The sequence below is a fragment of the Bombina bombina genome, chromosome 1 (genome assembly GCF_027579735.1).
Source record: "Bombina bombina isolate aBomBom1 chromosome 1, aBomBom1.pri, whole genome shotgun sequence".
Taxonomy (NCBI): domain Eukaryota; kingdom Metazoa; phylum Chordata; class Amphibia; order Anura; family Bombinatoridae; genus Bombina; species Bombina bombina.
Window position 1 is genome coordinate 881,747,957 of NC_069499.1, and position 16,268 is coordinate 881,764,224.

The window sequence follows — 16,268 nt, forward strand, 5'->3', positions numbered from 1 at the left end:
GCTCCCTCCAGTCACGGTGTTGCCTCAGGCCATGATTCCCCCGGGGGAGAAGCCGAAATTGGGGGAAACCGGATTCGTCATTTCTGACATGGAAGAGGCTTCCAACGGCCGGGGGAATCGTTGGAGCGGCTGTGAAGATTAAAAAGTTATTTGAAGAAAACGAGTGAAATGTCAATTTTGATTAATTAAAGTGCCCTTGTTTTTAATAGGATTATTAAAAACCGGGCACTAATTCATCTAAATTGACCTTCACTTTAAATATATAATATGCGCCTACTTTCATTTTCAAATGATCCATCTATCATACATAAAAAGTAGTTTTAAAATCATCTAATGACGTTTGTAAAGACAGCCCACAAATATGGGCTGCACAATCATCCCTAGTATCAGGGCCGGCTCAACCATGAGACCAAGTGGGTCCAATGGACCCAGGCAGCACATGACAAGGGCCAGCACTTCAATGACTGAGTCAGTCACTGTCAGACCCAGAGCTCTGTCTCCATGGGGGAAGTTGCAGTCTCCCAGCAGCATAACCTCCTCGTGCACAAAGACACAGAACCAGTCAGGAACGACATTCAAGGTGGAACAAGTGCAACTCTTTACATGCAGTCAGGCTTAGTAAGGTCAGCGACCAGGCTAGTAGGTTGATATGCTAATCAGTAATTTTACTACGGGCGGGGCGTCATTTCATTCTCTGACCCAGGCAGCACAAAGTCTTGAGCCGGCCCTGCCTAGTATCCACCAATAACATTCAGTTTTTATGAATCTCATTAAAACATTCTGTTATGTCTGCTGCTTTAAATAGAGAAATACTGGGTGGCATATTCTCTGACACTCTGAAGCTTGCGCAGGCGCATCGCAAATAAAGTCCGCCATATTCGTACCTGGGTTCTCATGCAGGATAGGGTTATGTGATCCAGTACCCCTGGAGTGGGTTATTTTTAAACGTTTATTCTCTTTTTCTAACATTTTTATTTTAGTTCAGTGTCTCTTTAAAGGGATAGGAAAGTCAAAATTAAACTTATCTGATTCAGTAAGAACATATAATTTTAAGACACTTTTAAATTCACTTCTATTTTCTAATGTGATTTGTTCTCTTAGTATCCCTTGTTGAAAAATAATATGCACATATCATACACCAGTGGGAGATGCTGCTAATTGGTGCCTGCACACATTTGTCTCTTGTGATTGGCTAACTAGATGTGTTCAGATTCCTACCAGTAGTGCAATGCTGTTCCTTCAGCAATGGATAAAAGAGAATGAAGCAAATTTGATAATAAAAGTAAATTGGAAAGTTGTTTAATATTATATGTTCTATCTGAATCATAAAAGAACATTTTTGTGTTTACTATCCCTTTAAGTATCTTTATATGTAATGCACCAACTTATCTTTCAAAGCTAAAATGGGGGTAGTGTAAAGATTAGAAAGGGAAGGCAGGCAGTAGGATTACAGAACCCTGTTCCCCAGAGAACTAACATGAGAAGTGGTATTTAGAGACAAGACATGCTTGAAGAGAACAGTATAGATAGCCTCTGCAAAGGGGTAACGCACATGATTAAGGTGTTGGTAAAGTTGCGTGTCTGCACACCCGTTGTTAGATAAATATCTTTAATTGAATATGACTAATCCATTACTTTTTTTTATCTTTTAGAGCTACTATTACCTTTTAAAAGTCCAATTTTGTTCTCTCCGTAGTCCACCCAGCTCCGTTTTCTTATATTTTAGTGATCACGTTTTTTTTTCTTCTTTTTTTTACTATTGAAATCCAGGTAGTTAGGCGACCTGGACTTTTACTGACACTCCCCATTCCTCTAAAGCGCATGCGCAAGTCATTGCAGTCTGTCAATTAGGGCTGCAACTAACGATTATTTTCATAATCGATTAATCGTCCGATTATTTTTTCGATTAATCGACTAATCGGATAAAAAGAGAATCAATAATAGTTTTCTATGTTTTAAATAAAATCCACATAATGAGTGTTACAAATATAAACTTCAGACGAAAACTTTACATTAAACACAACTGTTTCTTCAATTTTTAAGCAGCAGAACACAGTTTTAAAATTATACAAAACCAAACCACAAACTGTTTGAAAAGAGGTAGAACTAGAAAGAGTTAGGCTATCACTGTTAATAACATTCTGTTATTCACTCTTTCAGAAACTTTGCATTGAAATGCAAAAATCTCAACATGTCCACATGCTTCTGGCTAAGGCTGGTTCTCTGTTTGCAGCTATATTTCCTGCAGCAGAGAAAAGGCTGTTGAGGTGTATAAGTAGGGTTTTGCCAATTTCACCAAAGTGGGATATTTATCTTTGTTAGCTCTTCACCAATGCTAAGTGTTTTCTACCTTGGCAAGGGGCCTCTCAATACAGTAACCCTTGACTTCATTCTAACATAAAAATATCTTGAATATCTATATGCAATGGTAAATAACCAGCTATAAGGTTAGGGGAAATATCTAGTCCGCTCTAAAAATAACAAATATATACTTATAAAGGTTGAATCTCGTACATATTATCACAATTTATTAAAAATATAAAAAAACAATAAAAAACAAAATCAAAAGCGCTAAGGACTGTATATCAATAACAGGACAAAGCCTTACACATTTATTTATACAGTACACATAATCAGCAATAGCAAGCAATACGCTAATAATTGTGCAAACAGATAATAGTGCACATCAATTTAAATAATTCCCATCAAACTAGGGGCAAGGTGTAAACAACAAGCTCAGCACTATATCATGAAAAGCATAGTCCCAAATCACCAGATTTAATATAAACAATCCAAATGATGACTATTATATCTGGGTTACACATAAGCCAGGGGTAGTTGTAAACTTATACTGTCCTGAAAAAGTGAAAAGTAGACGCCCTTTAAGCTAAGGACATAACCATAAAACACAATACCATATGCAGGAGTTCATTGGAGTGAAGCAGCTGGTGTTGTGCACAGACCAACTAATTGCAAACCAACTAATCGATTAATCGATTATGAGATTCGTTGACAACTATTTTCATAATCGATTATTATCGATTATGCCGATTAGTTGTTGCAGCTCTACTGTCAATCATTACATGCACACTCCTATGTGACGCATGAGTGTTAGTCACGCTAGGGAATTCCAATTTTTACGTCAGTACTATAGTTAGATCAATTGGAAAATGAGCGCATGTGCAAATCGTACGTCCCGGGAGCGAGAAAAATCGTGACGTATTGACCGGGTTGGACTGCTCTCGGCTACAGCTAGATCTTTAAAGTGAAAGTAAATCCTAGCATTTTACAAACGCTAGGATTTACTATTGAAACGAATAAAGGGGACTTTCATTCACAAAGTATAAGATACTTCATGTAGAAAGCTTCTTTATTTGATTCAATCGATCGCTGTTTTAACCTTGTACAGCAGCCCATGGCAAAAAAAAAATTTGGCTAAGAGGTGACATTTTCACCTCTTAGCCAATAGCCGTGCGGTAAATCCGGCTTGGCGCCCATGGGAGCCGGATTTACCGCACGGCTATTGGCTAAGAGGTGAAAACGTCACCTCTTAGCCAAAAAATTTTTTTTTCCGTGGGCTGCTGTACAAGGTAAACACGGCGATCGATTGAATCAAATAGAAGAGCTTTCTACATGAAGTATCTTATACTTCATGAATGAAAGTCCCCTTTATTTGTTTCAATAGTAAATCCTAGCGTTTGTAAAACGCTAGGATTTACTTTCACTTTAACAGGAAGTAAGACGTGGGAGGAGCAAATAAAAGTAGACAATGTTTTACAAAACAATAGATTATAAATGTTTATTATGGATTTTTGCAGAAATAAACATAGCGACTATTGCCACACAGTAATGCTATACATAAATAAAGAATGAACAGAGAGCAACTTTACCCTCACTTTAAGGGCCATTCCAGAATAAAAATGACTACAAATACAGAGCTGAACATAGCCACAGAGCCAATCAGGTGTGGTATCTGAGCATAGCAACCAATCATCGGCCATGTTCAGCTCAAGATCCAGTGTGCAATACCAATACTCTAATAATAAAATGCACTATGTTATTTTTGCACTAATGTCACCTGCTATGTGTTTAACCTCCACAAAGGGAATAAACACATAGTTACCTTTACACACATTACAGCTCCTGAGCAGGCCACAGACAGTGACTTTTGTCTATATGCCTATACCGCTCATAATTGGCTCATAAGTCATGTCCTGCTGGACTTTTGATATGTGTTTAATCCCCTTATGAGGGTTGAGCACATTGTAAGCAAGTGACATTGCAGAAAATAACATGCTCTACAAAATCAGAACATTTATGTTTTTATTAGAATGTCTCTTTATTGCACGTGCTCCAGTCCTCACTGAGTACTTTACCTATAGTGTGTAATTTAGAATAAGCATTCTTTGTTTTTGCACATTTTAAATTCTACTCACCAAATGTATGCAGTCTGTTCCCACTGCTATAGTTGTATTTATTTAATTAGGCTGCAGGCAATAGAGCCAATATGATGCTGTGTAGCAAAACCCTTTATTTTATGGTAGTGTGTTCTTGACGGCTGGGTGCCATAGAGAAGATGCTAAAGTAGTACTGATTATGCAAACAACTCTTTAGACCCCAACAATGCTCATATTGATAACAATTTGGGAGATACCTCCTCCGATTGGCTGTATCACTCACAGTACAATTTAAAAAACAGCAGAGCAAAAATCATTAGAGTACATAAACAGTGTCAATAACAAGTAATATATGCAAAAGCAAAGCATGGTTATTTTAACTTACATTTTTTTATAATGCAGTACTCACAGGTACAAGTGATGAACAAATGTTATACAGGTAACCCTCAGTTTACGCCGGGGTTAGGTTCCAGAAGGAATGGTTGTAAATCAAAACCGTTGTAAATTGAAACCCAGTTTATAATGTAAGTCAATGGGAAGTGAGGGAGTTAGGTTCCAGGCCCCTCTCAAAATTGTCATAAGTAACACCTAATACATTATTTTTAAAGCTTTGAAATGAAGACTTTAAATGCTAAACAGCATTATAAACCTAATAAAATAATCACACAACACAGACTTCACTTGCATTTTTCTGCAAATAGTTCTTTCTATGCATTCCAACTGATTTATAGACAGGAGGACTTGTTCCTTTGAAATCTGCTCGATAGCTCAGGTCTGGTTAAATTAATTTCAGCTTGCTTGGCTTTGCTGCAACACAAGCGGACAGCTCCACCTACTGGCTATTTTAATCAGTGCACTGCTTCTCAATGCTTTTCAATAGCAGTCACAGGACTGGAAAAAAAGGTTGTTATTCTGAAACGGTGCAAATTGAACCATTGTAAACCGAGGGCCACCTGTACTTCCATGTCCCTTTAATCTGCCAGTGCAATTTAACCTCTTGCATTGATGATTTACATAATTTGAAAAGAAACAAAAATAAATCATACTGCATTTAATCAATTTACTCCATTTCTGCTTTAAAGGGACATACTACCCATATAAGATATTTTACCTCAAAATTTCTTCAGCTCACAGTAGTAAGTACTCTATGAAACGTTATACTTCAGCTACAAGTTGTAAAATAAATAGCCAATCAGCAGTGCTGAGTTCATGCTTTGCATTACTGTGATCTCATGAGATTTCACTGAAATCTTGTGAGGTTTCATAATAAACTTAGGGAAATAACATGACTGTGCCTGCAATAGTCCTGGGACTAGTATCCTGATTGGCTGATTAAAGTTCATTAGCAATTGAATGTGGCACTGGCTACTGAGGAGGTTTTGAGATAAAATATAGTATTTTTGTAAATAGAGATGTTCAAGAGATATTCTTGTCAGCTTTTTTACAGCTATGCTGCATCACATTTTTTGTTGCTTCTCCCATTAAGGCTTTAAGATTTTCTGTAATAATTCCCTGAAGCACAACATTCGATATATAATATTGTACGTGTCCTACAGATCCTAACATCTGTACCTTTGCTTCCTTCTCTCTTTCATACTCAGTTCTGCGCTTCATCCTTCTCATGCGAGCTTCAAAATATTCAAGTTTAAAGGAATTCTGGATAATGTAGTTCTGTTATCGACTTTGGCTTTGCGTATATTGTCATAATAAACTACAAATCCCGAAGAGCAATACGGCACTTTGATTGACGTCACCTCCTACATACATTATGATCCTGAGAGTGGAACTACATTTCCCGACGTCCCCACCTCACTGTAGCCAACGAATCGGAAGTGGCTTAGAGTAGTGGTTAGCAACCGTTGCTAGGGAGAAGTGGTGGACGCTCTTACGTGCGGAAAAGGCCTATGGATGCTCGGTGAGAGACCACGCGGGTATCATAGGGTTAAATCTATTGTCGAGTGTGTTCTAATAGGGCGCTTATTATGGGAATGTGAAATAAAACAAAATGACGCGCTATATGTGCATATATGTGTAGCTATATATAGCTAGGTCACATCCTACCTACTGAATTATCACAGGGGTTAACTATGGTGTTGTGGTCCTTGATTAGATCATTGCTAACAGACCTCGCGCTTTATGTACTGTAATGTTTTTATGTAAATTCAAATACGGAGATATTATGCAGCATATCAGAATTTAGTGCAGTATAGTTATAATATTTTGCTTGTCATCTTTGAAAAGAGTAAGGTTGAACGTTTTGTTTTCCCCAATGTAATTATAGAATTGTTGCTTCAGCAAGCAATTTAAAAATAGTATAGCAAGGCTATAAGACTACTCCTACAGTTCCCTGATTTGTGGCATATTATATATATATATATATATATATATATATATATATATATATATATATATATATATATATATATATATATATATATATAGTATATCAAATGTTCAATCTACAGCACTACCCTCCAAAAGCCATCCGCCTGGGTGCAAAAATGCAAATCGTATATTCCACTGGACATATGCACTCACAGGACTTTGTTAAAAAAAAAAAACATCCAAGTTTAATGAAACGTTTTTGAGGAAAACTTCCCCTTCATCAGCTACTGACGAAGGGGAAGTTTTCCTCGAAAACGTTTAATTAAACTTGGATGTTTTTTTTAACAAAGTCCTGTGAGTGCATATGTCCAGTGGAATATATATATATATATATATATATATATATATATATATATATATATATATACAGTATATACTAGGGATAGACCGATATATCGGAGAAGCCAAAAGTGACACAAATCATCACACAAATCATCTATAGCACATATAAGCTGGACATAGCATCTAATAATAAATAGCACAGATAAAAGAGTCCAAGCCCAGGTGTTCCTGGGAGCTCAGTTACCAACTACCATACCACCAATGGCAGGCCTGTAGAGGGACTTGCATAAACAAACATATATGATTTGTGAAATGGAAAATGTGATCTTTAAGTGGCACTTAAAGCTACATAGTTTCCCTGAAGTACACAGAGCTAAAATACTTTTGATTTGCTCATAGGGGTCAGCAATGCATACAATCAATCTGCTTGCTAATTGCTGTCACAAATAGTACATTATTTGTTGCATTCAGATACATTTTACACATTTGCAAAACATTTCACTAAAGCTGCTATATTTTTGACGATTTTTTAATTTAAATATTTAATTTTCCCCTTTCATAGACATAGAAAAAAACATTTAAAAAATGATAGTTCAGGCATATCAATTAAATGTCCACAACAACAAACCTTGAGTAGAAAGCTATGCAGTATAGGAGACTAATTTTAATATTCTCTAGCAGTGGATAACAATGCTCTGACCATTAGGTGGCGCTGTTACACATGTATAAAACTGTCCATAAGTGACATAATAAAGAAACTTATAGTCTACTCCTCAGTACCAGTGAAGGTATTTGCAAACCAGTAAATATATGAGCATATTAAAAATTTAAGCAAATAAATAAATCTAGCACTGATATTCCAGTATGTCCTTTCTTTCTCTGTCAAGTGACAGTATATGTATATATTTTTACTTTTAACCCTTATCTGTAAAGTGTACCAAGTGAGCGTGTTTTTAGTGAAGTGGTAGCAATGGATAACAATGCTCTCACCATTAGGTGGCACTGTTACACATGTATAAAACTGTCCATAAGTGACATAATAAAGAAACTTATAGTCTACTCCTCAGTACCAGGGAAGGTATTTGCAAACCAGTAAATATATGAACATATTAAAAATTTAAGCAAATAAATAAATCTAGCACTGATATTCCAGTATGTCCTTTCTTTCTCTGTCAAGTGACAGTATATGTATTTATTTTTACTTTTAACCCTTATCTGTAAAGTGTACCAAGTGAGCGTGTTTTTAGTGAAGTGGTAGCAATATATGAAAAAAACAGGAGCCATTTAACAGGAGAACATACTGAAATGTTATGCTTTCTGCACTATAATGTTTTTCTAATTATCTGGTAGTACTGAAGAAATTGTAGCTTTGCATTGACTTAAATTTAATTTTATATCAGTGTGCAGTTTAAAAGGGATTTATGCAATTTTTCTATGTTTTGGAAAGCAATTTAATAAGTTAATTTTCAAGCACTTTATTTTTCCTAGTTGTTTACTTTTAATGTTTAAAATTTTAATAAGCATGTTCAGTTTATACCAGATTAGTGTAGAAATTGTTGATTTTTCAAAACTTTAAATGTACAGAATATCGGCCCCTGTTATCTGTTATTGGCCTGAAAGACGGTCAATAATCGGTATCGGCCCCGAAAAACTATATCGGTCTATCCCTAGTATATACATTGATTGGAGTAGCCGTGTTAGTCCAGAGATCAAAATAACAAGAGTATTGCATTGAGCAATTATACTTTTTTATTGGACTAACTATACATTTATAAGTTGACAAGCTTTCGTAAGCTATCCTGGAACAGTTTGGGAACTTTGCCCTGCTGTCCCTGCTGCAACTTTGCCTTTGTAATTAATATCTATGTTTCCCAAGTGAAACAGTTCAGACTCTGTCTATAGACTACCCAACCATGCTCCCATAACCCCATGGAACACATGTGACTCAACCTACATAAGTCATGGTTCTACACATGGAACTCCTGCTACTTTGCCTACATGTCATTTAGCTTTGGCCTTCCCAATATTTTAATTCTTCAGAAACAAAAATATTGGTTTAGCAAAAGTGTATATATATTTTTTTTAAATAAAAATGCAAACTTATCCTTTTTTACAGTCGCCATTTGTGTTTTGTTTTTGTTCTTAGCTTCTTTTTTTATTTAATTTTTTTTTTTCTATGAGGGTGTGCTAAAGTAGGCTCCAGTATGTACAGAAATGTTATACAAGTAACCTGTAGATGGACAGTCAGAGTACAGTGGCTTCAGCCACTCTATGGTAAAACTCCATGGTAAACATGACAGCTGTATAGCTAGAAGCATTGTATAATAAGTAGATAAGAGTCAACCAAACAATGTGTGCAGTAGAAGTAAATTCAGACAGAGCTGTGTTTGTTTCCTGCTGCCCTTCTGCACTGCCTGCTGCAGCCTCTCTCTGAAGGTTATTTGTACATTACTATATAATCTGTTGCTACATAGGGCTCAAAATAGGTGCAGTTTTTAAAATAGTACTCTCTACCTTAATCATGAAAGCTCAATTTTGACTTCTGTGTAACTTTAATACCCTAAAGAAATAAGATTGCATTTTCATTTAGCAAATGTAAAACATGCAAAATGTTTTATGTTTTTTTAAAATAGCATTTTGTTTAGGAATGAAGTACTAATTAAAAATGAATGCATCTCTTCTGTATTTCTTTCCTATATTCAAAATTGTAATATAGTTAATAATTTGTTGTAATATTCTCCATTATATTTCTGCAGGGGTAGAGTGGGTCATGGGGCAGGGTGGCAATTGCCCTCCGGGAAACTGTTAGTGATGAGATCAGTGCAGGTCGTGTAGCCCTTTAGAAAACAGTTAATTTTTGTTTTTTTTTACTGAGTCCAATTGCAGTGGTGCCAGTTGTTACTGCATTGGCAACGCTGCTTTTTCACTGCCATGCCAAGTACTCTCTCTTTTTCTCAGGGCTGGCACTTGACAGCCCATCACTCTCACTGGCCTGGGAAACTGCACACTAAACACAAGGGAAAGAGTAGCTGCAGGCATTAAGCTAGGAGCTTACAGCCCCAGGGTTCTGATCTGAGTTTTTCTGCAAGTATGTAGCTTATAGATGCGATGTAGAGCCATCGTCCAATATGAAGATGTATGTGCATATGTGGCTTACAGAGGGGCTCTAGACCCCGGGTCTCATCTGAGATCTGATATAGGTATGCTAAAACCAATGGATTGTAGGGCCTTTGGGCCTGATCTGTGGGCTTACGGCAGAGAGGTCCTTTAGGTCCAGAGTACTGACCGGAAGTCTGATGTGGACATGTGGCTGAGAAGGGCTTTAGGGCCAGAAGTTTGAGCCGAGGTCTGTTGTGGACATATGGCTGCGAGGGGTTGCAGAGACAGAGCTTTGAGCTGAGGTTTGATGTGGACATGTGGCTGAGAAACAGGTCCTGTGGCCTATGGAAACTATTTTATTTTATTTATCAGGATAAGTAGAATGTTAAGTAAGTCAAGTAGATTGGGCTAGCACTATTCTGTATTGGATACATATGTTTTGTTTTGTGCAAAGGGATATTAAACAGTGTTCCTTTAGTAAAAAATACTTTAAATTCAAAGTAAACACATAAAGAAATAGATTTTTTTTAATCAGCAAACGCTTTATTGTTTTCTTTCAGAATGAGCACTTAGAAATGTTCTGTGTAGTCATTGCTGAAACCTTAAAGGGACATGAAACCCAAACATTTTCTTTCATGATTCAGATAGAGAATACAATTTCCCACAACTTTCCAATTTACTTCTATTATTTAATTTGCTGCTTTCTCTTGTTATCCTTTGCTGAAATGTTTATCTAGGAAAGTTCATGTGCAGCAGAGAACCTAGGTTCTAGTTGTTGATTGGTGGCTGCATATATAAACTGATTGTCATTGGCTCACCCATGTGTTCAGTTAGAAACCTGTAGTGCACGGCTGCTCCTTCAACAAATGATACCAAGAGAATAAAACAGATTAGATAATAGAAGTAAATTAGAAAGTTGTTTAAAATTGTATTCTCTATCTGAATCATGAAAGATTTTTGGGGGGTTTCATGTCCCTTTAAAGTGATGGTAAATCCTAGCGTTTATGAAACCGCTAGGATTTACCATTAGAACAAATAAAGGGGACTTTCAGTCATGAAGTATAAAATGCTTCATGCTGAAAGCTCCTTTATTTGTTTGCAGCACTCGCCGCACTGAGCTGCTCAAGCAGCCCACGGCAGAACGCTATTTGGCTGAGAGGTGATGTTTTCTATTGGCTAAGAGGTGGAAACGTCACCTCTCAGCCAAATAGCGTTCTGCTGTGGGCTGTTTGAGCAGCTCAGTACAGCGAACGCTGCAAACAAATTAAGGAGCTTTCAGCATGAAGCATTTTATACTTCATGACTGAAATTCACGTTTATTTGTTCCAATGGTAAATCCTAACGTTTCACAAACGCTAGGATTTACCATCACTTTAAGTTGCATTCTACTTCTACAGAGCAGGGACAAAAAACTGACTTCATGTTTCTCTCGCATTCGCTGAACAGTAAGCCAGCTCAAATTGCTCTAGAAAATGTGTGACCTCAAGCTATATATGTCTTCCCGTAGAGACCCCAGCCCCCTTGTGGGGCTGTGGCAGGAAGTAATGGACCCTGCACACATGAAGTTAAAAAAAAAAAAAAAGTAAACTCAATTTAAAAAGATAAATAATACATATTTCAAAGAAGCTTAGAGTTTTTTTTTTTTTTTTTCAAAAGTAATTTTTATTGTAAATTTTAGACTTGTTAATCACAACAACAGGTGCATTAGTTTCTTTTACAATTATAGGTCTAACCAATTTTGCTCAGTAAACATAGTAAGACTGTCCACATGGGCAGTCCAGAGATTATGTCATATACATATAATGTCTTCCTACTCCAGGAGGTCATACAAAATAAATAAAAGTTAACAACAGAATTTGTATATAGAGACTAGTGTAATACAATAATCGTAGATATTAACTAAACATTTCAGTGATTTTGGGAAGTCAGCCATCAGATAGTCTATAACATACCTCTTGCAGTAGCCCAACGGGCCACCCATAGTGTGCATCTCCAGGCGGGGAGAACAGCTCCAGGAGAAGGAAGACAAGAAAGGGGTAAAAGATGGGGCGGGGGCAACAGGTCACATATTATAGGAATGAGAGGGGGGGGGAAGGAGGAGAGAGAAGGAGGAGGGGGTACTAGCCAGAGCTTAGGGGAAGGGGGAAGCAGCTGGGGGTCTTTGGTTAGGTAGTAAATTCATGCCAAATTTTAAAACTAAATTCCACTAATGGGGATGTCTAGAAACCGCATCGTGTCTGAGTGTTTGTCTACAGTCCTCTTGCCATCCAAACCATGGCTCCCAAATCTGCCAATATAGGTCTTCCTTGTCCATACTAAAGTAAAAACTTTGTTCCATTTTGGCATATACTTGCATTATAGCGGTGACAGCTGTAATGTCTGGGGGTTGGGTCTGCTTCCATGCTCTCGCTATCGCCAACTTCGTGGCCGCGAGAATAAAGATTATCAGTTTAGACAGAGGAGTCGGGACCTTTCACGGGAACATGTGTAGTAAAGCAATCTCAGGGGTGAGCGAGACAGACAGCCCAAGATTAGAACAAATGCTAGATATTTGATTCCATATTGGTTTCAATTTTGGGCAGTCCCATCATATATGTATATCTGAGCCTCTTTGTTCGCATTCTCTCCAACAAAGAGGGGATGTGGTAGGAAACATCTGCGAAAGTCTGGAAGGGGTATAATACCATTTCAGAAACAATTTCATGTAGGCTTCTAAGGTGTTTGCACAGTGTACAGTCTTCTTTGTTAAGGTCATAGCTATATGTAGGTCTTTGTCTGTGATTGGTCTAGCTAAGTCTCCCTCCCACGCCCTAAGTTGCCAGGGTCTGTCCTTGTTCGTGGATGCCTGTAGTAGGTTATAATGAAATGATATAAGTCTAGGAGTCTTGGCATTGAGCTGCCATAATTTTTCCCAGTTGGTCAGGGGTCTACTGGAAGCTTTAGGAAACCCCCAAGATAGCAAGAAAGCGTATAGTCTAGAGTATTCGAATGTGGCCCATAGAGGGAGGTCTTGGATGATGGATCCTAAATTGTTCGGAGGGAGGAGAGTGCCCGAGGAATATAGGTGGGAAACCAGTCTCACCTCCCACTCACTCTATTGTAGTACATGCGTATCCGGCAGGGCTGCAAGTAAGGCTGGTAGAGAATGTATAGGAGATGGATGTGGGGCAACCTCAGGTAGATTCCTGAGATTATGCCAAGCTTTCAAATTTTCTCTTATAATGACATTCTTAATTCCCAGAGTATCCAGCCGGTAGTCCGGTATCCAAGGCAAGTCAGCTAAGCCCAGACCCGCGGGGAGGTCAAAAGCCTCTATGGTCTTCCACCCCTGCGGTTCTCCTTTGTCCGCCCATGCCGAGACGTGAGATAGTCTGGCAGCTTCGTAGTAACCGCGTATGCTAGGCATAGCTACACCTCCCTGTTCATATTTTTTCTGGAGTATTTTCGCTGCAATGCGAGGTTTAGACTTACCCCAGATATATTTTTGACCAAGAGATTGGAGCTTATCAATTAGGGCACTAGGAACATTAAGAGGAATACAGCGAAAATAATAGAGAATTTTGGGTAGGATCGTCATTTTAAAAGATGCTATGCGCCCTAACCATGATATCTCTTTAAGACTCCAGGAGGTGGTAAGTTCAGTGACGTCCCTAATGAGATCTGAGTAGTTTATGGCAATAACTAACTTCGGGTCCGGGCCAAGCTGTACTCCCAAATGTCGAATAGTATTTTGCGGCCACTGAAAGGAATACAACGCTCGTAGAACATCCAGTTCAAATGTAGGGATACCAACAGACAAAGCCTCAGTTTTGGAAACATTGACCTTGTAATAACTATGGGCGCCAAATTTGGAAATAAGGTCAAGGAGAGCAGGTAAGGAGCCTAATGGGTTAGTTAGAAATAGTGTCACGTCGTCCGCGAATAGTGCTATCTTCGCAACTTCTCTGCCAAACTGAACCCCGCGAATCATGCAGGAACTCCTAATGGCTTGGGCCAAGGGTTCAATGGCCAATGTGAAAATTAAGGGCGACAGAGGACACCCCTGTCTAGTACCATTAGTGATATGTATTTCCGGGGAAACAAAGCCCAGGCCTTTAATCACCGCGGAGGGGCAGGAGTACAAGGCTCGGATTGCCATAATCACCTCGTCTGGTATGCCAAACTGGGCAAGCGTGCACCACAAGTAGTCCCATCTGACCCTGTCAAACGCTTTTTCCGCATCTAACGACAGGGCCAGCATGGGCAACTTCAACCGGGATGCTTCTGTGAGAATGTCAAGCATTTTCCGAGAATTATCAGGGCCTTCCCTACCAAAAGTAAATCCGACCTGGTCAGAGTGGACCACCTTCGGGAGCAGGCTATTAAGGCGGTTAGCCCAGAGTTTTGCATGCAACTTTACATCGCCATTGATCAATGAGATCGGTCTATAACTGGAACACTGTGTAGGATCTTTGTTCGGTTTAGGGATAGGTAGAATTATTGCTTGTAAAAATTCCCTGTTGAACGAACCTGACTCTCGGGCCTCGGAAAAAACCTTGAGGAGGATCTTGTTTAACACTGTCTTAAAGAGTTTATAGAAGGCCACCGGATATCCATCTGGACCAGGGGCCTTGTTATTCTGAGTGTGTTTAATAGCCAAATTAAGCTCATCCAAAGAGAATGGGGCCTTAAGCGCTTCCCTCTCCCCTTCTGGTAAAGTTGGTAGGTTTAGTTTTCGTAGGAAGTCAACTATATTTTGTACTGAGGATTCCCTACCAGCCATTGAGGGTTGGAGATGGTATAGTTCGGAATAATAGGCCGCAAAGGTTTCTCCGATCTCCTTAGGCGAAGAGACCGATATAGTCCCCCGTTTGAGTGACAATATCCTGGCTGCTGCAGTTCTACCTCTCAATTTATGAGCTAGAAGTGTTGAGGCCTTATTGCCCTGACAGTACATTAATTTCCTAAATCGGGTGTAGGATTCTTTAACTCTCTCTAGCTCCCTGTCTGCCAGTTGTGTCCTAAGTTTTTTAATCTTGTCAGCTAGAGGTATGGATGGGGAGTTTTTATTTTCTTGTTCTACAGACCGTAATTCAGCTATAAGGAGGCCTAAGGGAGCCCCTGCTTGACGTCTAAGCATTGCCTGTCTCCTGATACATAACCCTCTCACATATGCTTTTAGAGTAGCCCATACTGTTTGAGATGGCATGCCTGGGGTCTCATTTACTCTCAAGAACTCAGTAATAGAGTTCTGGAGGGAGGTCCTAAAAGCTTTATCTTGAAGTGCTTGTTTCGGGAACTTCCAACTAGGTCTAGACATGTTGGTGATATCAGTGGAGAGGGTGAAAGTGAGGATATCATGATCTGACCATGAGCAAACCCTAATATGCGACATTACAACTCTGTCAAGTGACCACGAGTCAGTAAAAAAATGATCAAGTCTCGAGTAAGAGTTATGGGGTCTGGAAAAGTAAGTATAGTCTCTGTCATTGTGATGGTGTGCCCTCCAGATGTCATATAAATTGTGTTGGATTATGTTCTGACGAAATTTATTGGCAGTATTTATGGTGTAAGAGTCAATTTTTTTCCCTCTTTGGACTTTCTTGTCAATTAGGGGGTCCCACACCATATTAAAATCTCCCCCTAGGACTATAGTTCCAACTTTGTGTTTCTCCACATTAGACAGTATCCCCTTCAGGAAATTGGATTGTGATTGGTTTGGGACATATATATTAACCAATGTGAACAAAATACCATTTAGTTTACAGTTGAGGAGTAGAAACCTCCCCTGACTGTCCCTCTCCACATGGATGAGTTCGAAGTGTATAGATTTGTGTATGGCAATCGCTACACCGCTAGACTTCTCAGAATGAGAGGCTAGAATCACCACAGGGTAGTCTGGGGTTCTGTATGGATTCTGAGATGATGCTAGCCAATGAGTTTCTTGTAAAAATATAACATGTATTTTTAGGGCCTTCATGGTGTTAGTGAGCATACTCCTTTTTTCCTGTGAGTTAAGGCCCTTAACATTTAATGTTGCGAAGGAGATGTTATTGGGGGTTGTGGCCATAGTGGGATCGGGGAAAGAAGAAGATGTGGAGGGGAAAAGCAAAGGAAAAAGTTATA

At 38.7% G+C, this 16,268-nt stretch overlaps 2 protein-coding genes across 2 annotated transcripts in view; one reads left to right on the plus strand and one right to left on the minus strand.

The window, feature by feature from the left end:
• The window catches only part of FTO (FTO alpha-ketoglutarate dependent dioxygenase), a 568,183-nt gene extending 562,123 nt beyond the window's left edge, over positions 1 to 6,060 (minus strand). Inside the window, 1 exon segment of the mRNA XM_053715751.1 lies at positions 5,970 to 6,060. Within this exon segment, the coding sequence (XP_053571726.1) occupies positions 5,970 to 6,020 (51 nt within the window). The 5' untranslated portion in view covers positions 6,021 to 6,060.
• Positions 6,061 to 6,268: 208 nt separating this feature from the next.
• The window catches only part of RPGRIP1L (RPGRIP1 like), a 440,055-nt gene continuing 430,055 nt past the window's right edge, over positions 6,269 to 16,268 (plus strand). Inside the window, exon 1 of the mRNA XM_053715755.1 lies at positions 6,269 to 6,312. Within this exon, the coding sequence (XP_053571730.1) occupies positions 6,302 to 6,312 (11 nt within the window). The 5' untranslated portion in view covers positions 6,269 to 6,301. The remainder of the gene's footprint in view (positions 6,313 to 16,268) is intronic.